The 6,000-nt window shown below is 37.1% G+C and overlaps 2 protein-coding genes across 2 annotated transcripts; both read right to left on the bottom strand.

Moving 5' to 3' along the window:
* Window positions 1-1,554: 1,554 nt before the first annotated feature.
* On the bottom strand, window positions 1,555-3,952 carry LOC114362936 (uncharacterized). Its single transcript, XM_028318521.1, has 2 exons — window positions 3,940-3,952; window positions 1,555-2,713 (listed from the first exon to the last, which is right to left on the bottom strand). The coding sequence occupies exons 1-2, from the start codon at window positions 3,950-3,952 to the stop codon at window positions 2,211-2,213; spliced, it is 516 nt and encodes a 171-aa protein (XP_028174322.1). The 3' UTR covers window positions 1,555-2,210.
* Window positions 2,473-5,350, bottom strand: LOC114362970 (uncharacterized). The gene is made up of 3 exons (XM_028318559.1): window positions 4,792-5,350; window positions 3,753-4,469; window positions 2,473-3,533 (listed from the first exon to the last, which is right to left on the bottom strand). The coding sequence occupies exons 1-2, from the start codon at window positions 5,014-5,016 to the stop codon at window positions 4,368-4,370; spliced, it is 327 nt and encodes a 108-aa protein (XP_028174360.1). The 5' UTR covers window positions 5,017-5,350; the 3' UTR covers window positions 2,473-3,533; window positions 3,753-4,367.
* Between the last annotated feature and the right edge of the window lie 650 nt (window positions 5,351-6,000).

Below are 6,000 nucleotides of genomic sequence, written 5' to 3'. Positions count from 1 at the left end.
CTCTTTGTGTACAGAAACCCTCCGTACAGAAACAACTTTTTGCCATTTGTAAACTCAACTAGCTGCCCTGGGGACAATAGAGTCAAGTCAAATATGTTCTATCAGAAGGTACATGGTCAAGGACTCAATTACTTTCAGATGCTTAACTACGACGATGTATATGTTCCTCCTCCTGTTATACGATCTCAACATAGTTATAGAATTAATAGGTCTTACAATTTATTCAAATTAATACAAAACAACTTATTATACAAAATTATGAAAGTCTATTGCAGCATAGGCTGTTCTCATTGAATTGTGGGTGGAAAAATCTTCACACAATCCAATCTTAATTCACCTGAATCTCATGAGCAATAGACAGAGTTGGCCGTGATGTGACCTTCATATCCTCAGATATTTCCCATCGTTAGTCATATGGAGATTGGGCGGAAGATGGGCGTGAAACCCTAGTGGTCCTTCCACCACATTCAAGTCTTGATCCAAGTAAACAGTGGCAGAGCACCTCCCAGTAGAGCTACAAGTCCATCTGACCTTGAATGGGTTCTTCCCTGGCCGCTTTGTGTACAAGTACCCTTCGCACAAAAACAACTTTTTGCCATTTGTAAACTCGACTAGCTGCCCTGGGGACAATAAAGTCAAGTCAAATTTTTGCCACTTTTAAACTCGATCAACTTCCCTGGGGACAAATTCACGTCAAAATAGTTAGAGTTCTGAAACATAGAGAGTAGTTCGTAATTTGTAATACCTATTTAGATTACTTTTTTTTAGTTGGTATCGGTGAACCGAAAAAGTTTGATATTTTTTTATGAATCCTACTGTTGAGCAGGACATAGCTACTTCCACTAGTGATAAACCATTAAAAGTGGGTACCATATTTTATTATAATTTAAAAACAAATTAAAACAACTTATGNTATAATATTATAATATTAAGTTAAAAAAATATTCAATTGTCGTCTATGCGGAGGCGATTTTAGCCAACGTTCGTTACTCAGTTCGTCAGGGACTACAAGCCTATCGAGCACACTGCGCACCTCGCTGGAATGCGACTCTCCCTCCTTCTTACCCCCAAACTTCCCCCCGCGTTTGCCCCGTCCGTATCGGAGCGTCGTTTTCACATCACGGCTGTCAAGTGCGCAGTTAACCTCGACCGGGTCAAACAATATCAACCGTAGTCAGAACTTGCTTTAGCCTCTGAAATATTCGCCCGACTCAGTCTGCCATACATCTCTGGTAGGGTGCGTATGATGATGGAAGCGCTTCAGAATCCGCAAATCTATATCCGATACGTGGATATGTACATCTTGCAGTTTTTCCTGGTGCAACACCAACGATGGCTTAAAAACTTATATCTAAACAATAACTCCTTCTTGTAAAATGGATATCCGTCTACTATAAGTACTTGTCGCCCATTTGAGCGTAAAAGGAGCTGAGCTATTTCATCTGAAACAAACAGTTTGTTCTGAAAACAAAACTCTATTTGAAAAAATGAATCATAAGTACAAAGAACGGCGACTACGATCAGAAAGGAAAAAATAAAAAGTCTATTTTGCGTTTTGTAAAATTTTATTGAAATAAAAAAATAAAAGACACACAATTTATCACTAAAATAAGCAGGCAAAATGGTAATGAGTACAATAAAAATGGTAATAGTAACTACAACGCTAAATTAGCCTAACACATCGATATGTTTCAAAACTACGCAGTCGAAATTTCAATAAATGGATAAAATATGAGATCTAAAACATGAGATACACAAATTATATCACATACATCAAGCATGCAGTCTTAAAATGGTAATAATAACTACGTAGGTGTTACTTAATACTAATTACTGTATAATACTGGTTTTGTCACAAATGTTATCGAAAAAATATCACACAATACTATTGCTATAAAACTAACGTGAAATTCATCTACATTCTAAAACGGTATAAAAGATATAATATCTTAAAGACACGATCTACAAAAGGCACTTTTTGATATCTCAGTGGTAAACACGAATGATTACATCAAAGCTAAGGCAAGGAAAAATTTCTAATAATGACTCACTACTAATTTGTAATTTAAAAAGGTATAAATGCCATCGTATAAATGCATAATATCGAATATAAATGCTAGGGAATATCGAATACAAGTCTTAGGAGCTACCAATGATATGAAATTATTAGATAAAAGCGTACAGCCACAAAAACTATAAATTTTCTACGTTTAGTAGTCGGTAAAGACACTGTGAGCTACTAAGTAATCCTGTAGTGGCGTGAGAGAGTTAAAGTATGCCATGTTTTCCAGATCACTTTCTTGCTTCACGCGAACCCTGTTTGAAGATCCTCCATTCATTTCGTTTGCGTCGACAAAATGAGCTTGTCCATTCATTTCACTATGGAAAGGATTTGGCAGACGGTTACCAGGACCAGCTTTAAAAGATTTATTATTTAGTTCGCTCTGAGTTAAGACCTTCAGTTTTCCAGCACTGGTACCGGTCTGCTTGACACCGTCAGGCTTCTTCTTCGAAGGCGGGTGGCTGTGGGTGATGTTGGCTTTAAGGACTTCAAGTTTGTCTGTGATGATGAGGTGGGCCTTACACTTCCACTTGGAACCGTAGGCGGTGCAGCTCCAACGATGGGCGTTGGTCCTGGCCTTCAAATGTTTGTAGAAGGTGAAGTTGTTGAGACGCAGGTTGATGCGTCCACTGGGGCGAAGGTAAAATTCAACTGCGAAAGAATGTTCAAATTAGTATTGTGTTTAGACCTTCTTACCTTACCACTAAATTAACTTAAAAACATTTTAATCAGGATTTTTTTCTTGAATAACGGATACCAGACCATTGGAATGTTGCAAGGGAATAAAATGAATGTACGAATAGTAGTTTGTCAGTTAATATACTTTTACTTTAAAATATACATGATTTAAGCTGTACACTATACGATGGAGATATTCTATTATTCTATTCATCCAAAGTTCCCAGATCGTTGATAAAGATCAAGGTTTATAGCAATAAAATAACTACAGTAATTTTATTGTATGCATAACACTTTTTTGTGTTGTTAAGACAAAATCCTTCATATTCATTTACTAAATGCCTTCACATTTTTAACATCTTCGTCTTAATAATTGGCAATTTAGTGAAATTGAGAACATTGTTATAAATAATTATACAAGTAACTTATTATAACGGAGTATACACAAATATTATACTGATTTAATATGAACTAATTTTAGATTTAAAACTAATAAAACCAGAATATACATTTTATTTAATAAACACACCTAATACTGTTATTTATTACCCGACCACGTCAATTTAACCATCATTTTAAAATAGTTTGTTTAAAGTAAAAGTTACATGCGCGTTGAACACTTGTTTAAGTGTCGTCTTGGAACCAGCTTATATTTTTTTACAGTCGGGTAGTACTACGGATATTCGCCTCTCAGCTTTTATATCTCACTAAAGCGTACTTAAATAAAATTATTGCGACGTTAAATGATTATGCTTAAAATCTAAATACAAAGTTTTCTAAATATGTTACTTTTCTACACTAATATTATAAAGAGGAAAACTTTGTTTGTTTGTTTGGTTGTAATGAATAGGCTCAAAAACTACTGGACCGTTTTTAAAAATTCTTTCACCATTCGAAAGCTACATTATCCACGAGTAACATAGGCTAAATTTTATTTTGGAAAAAAATAGGGTTCCGTAAAATATGTAGATAATGTAGTCGCCGCGCGCGAAGCCGCGGGCGGAAAGCTAGTGATTAATAAATAGAAAGTTTTTTGAATTTTTTTTAGTTAAGAGATCTTGTTAAAATAAAACGTTAATCCAAAATAAGCTCCACCCTATTGCCTTACGGAATATTATTGAATACTCAGCCACGTATTTTGATTTAGCGGCAGGCGGTAACGGCGAGCGTAGAAATCTAGCGTCAACGTCTTTATTTACGTCGAGGGTTCATCTTTCAGATGAGCGAATTTTTGGCGCATAAGTTCGTTTTTGACATTTATATCTTACAGCGTAGTGATCATATTCGCTCGAGACAACACGCAGAAGTAGACAATAGGCATGCACGCAGGCACGTTTTGTCCTGTGCTGTGAGCAAACTCTAAAGTTCGCTAGCGTTTTTTGGAATGCTAAAGCGAGCATCAAATGATCCAAAAATACTCGTCTGAAATATGGACTCTTTAAACTACGTGTCAAAATTAATTTCCTGATCGCTCCGCTACGTCCTGCCCGAGATAACGAAAAAAAAATACAGCAGAGCGTTTACGAAATCTATCACGAATGTAACTTTGTCTACAGGCACTGAATAAAAGTCGACATATTTTCTTATTGGGGCGACTAAGTATTTTTTAAAATAGAGAGTAACTTAGTTAATCATCAGAAAAGTCGACTTTACTCTGTATGCTAGTTATTTTCAAAGAAAACGGATTCAGCGCTTTTGTAGAACGGGTTTCCATTGTCCGCTTCTTGGCCTGCAACATAGAACACATTTGATTAGTAGAAATATCAACGCTAGTTAAGATAAAATAAGGTAGCCTTTCACATAATTTAATCGCAGATGGCACGTTACTATATCAGATGGGTTCTTAAATATTTGCATGTAGAAACGTCTAATACTTCTGTTTATTTGCTCCCAGAGGGATTCGAACCCGCGCGTTAACATCAGATCAGGTCAGTTAGTCAGTGACACATATTGTCAGTAAGCCATTGTTTTTATTTTATTAGGTGGTTTACTTTTGTGCCATACTTTGGCCTAGCATTTAAACTATATAGTTTTATAAACAAGCGTCTCACCTGAGCCTTTTTGACATTTTGCAGCAAGTAATGCGAGGGCATGTGAGTGTGGTCTGTATGCGCTCGCACCACCATCATGTCACGTGTGACGTGCAGGAAACCCCTGCAAGACCTGGATCCCATCTGGGTGCAGCTCCACCGGAAGCCGTCCCTTAGGATTTTGTGCTGGTAGTACGTGTAGCCATTGTGCATCAGCAGGAACTTCCCGTTTCGACCCTTCACCATGAGAACTGAAAATGTCACTGCGTTAACAAATGGAGGTTGGTGGAATTTTGGTGTCAAGCCAATAAGCAGGTTAAAGTTGTNTAAGTTGGAAAATACTTCCTCGCAGCTATTGAGCACCTTTGGGATATGCTCATTTCAGTTTTTATACATCGGAATACATTGCAGTGGTCAGTTCATTACAGGTTTTGTTGCACACCGAATTTGCGGTATATTTCGGTGACAATCACAAAGCTTACTTCGATATCTGTTTATATCTTACAACTTCCTTAAATAATGGCAGAATTAGAATAGATAATATGGATCTTTTTTCACGAAAAGGAACAGGGCTACTTACTTAAAATAACATACTTCCCCATACGAATCATAAAAGTAGTTTGGGTGCTATTAACGAGTCAAAATAAATCAAAGACTAGACAAATTAAATGTAATACAGTTGGTATTTAGGTACAATAGATTCGATCAAAATCTTTTTGTGCTATGACAAATCTTGAATAAATAAAAGCTATATTACATAAAACAACTTGACAAATCGGTCATATACGAGATTGCGATTTTCGAGTTGGAGTGACTTTAAATTCGCATATACGTCCCGTCTTTGAGCATGCGGTACGACAGTGGCATATGGTTGTGGATGTAGTTCCCGCGCAGGACGGCCCCACTGTCGTTCGCGACGACATACGCCCCGCATTTCCTGGAGGAGTGCCTGCAGCATTTCCATCTCCACCCCACCTTCACCTTCCCATGCTTGAAGAACGAGTGGCCATCGCACATAAACAAAGTAGTTCCATTGGTGCACTTAATGTACTGACCTGAAAAGTACACAATGTACACAATGAAATCCTTCATTTGAAGTTACTTCACAAAATTCCGTTTTGCCCATCTCTCTCAGTTGTCATGGAGTCCTGGTACGAGTAAGACAAACAGATAGGTACAAGAATATTCGAACAATGCTACAGTGTAGAGCTTCACACTAAAGCAACCATT

This window comes from Ostrinia furnacalis, unplaced genomic scaffold, assembly GCF_004193835.3.
Source record: "Ostrinia furnacalis isolate ACB-3 unplaced genomic scaffold, ASM419383v2 OfSCF6932, whole genome shotgun sequence".
In the NCBI taxonomy this organism is placed as follows: domain Eukaryota; kingdom Metazoa; phylum Arthropoda; class Insecta; order Lepidoptera; family Crambidae; genus Ostrinia; species Ostrinia furnacalis.
Note: the sequence above shows the minus strand (reverse complement) of the source record. Positions and strands in the feature narration are given on the sequence as shown.

What these genes read in the sequence shown, in the direction of transcription:
- LOC114362970 (XM_028318559.1), bottom strand. Translation starts at nt 5,016, where the DNA reads ATGGTGAAGGGTCGAAACGGGAAGTTCCTGCTGATGCACAATGGCTAC. An exon ending in AAAATGTCAAAAAGGCTCAG is followed by an intron (nt 4,470 to 4,791) that starts GTGAGACGCTTG and finishes TCTATGTTGCAG; the next exon opens with GCCAAGAAGCGGACAATGGA.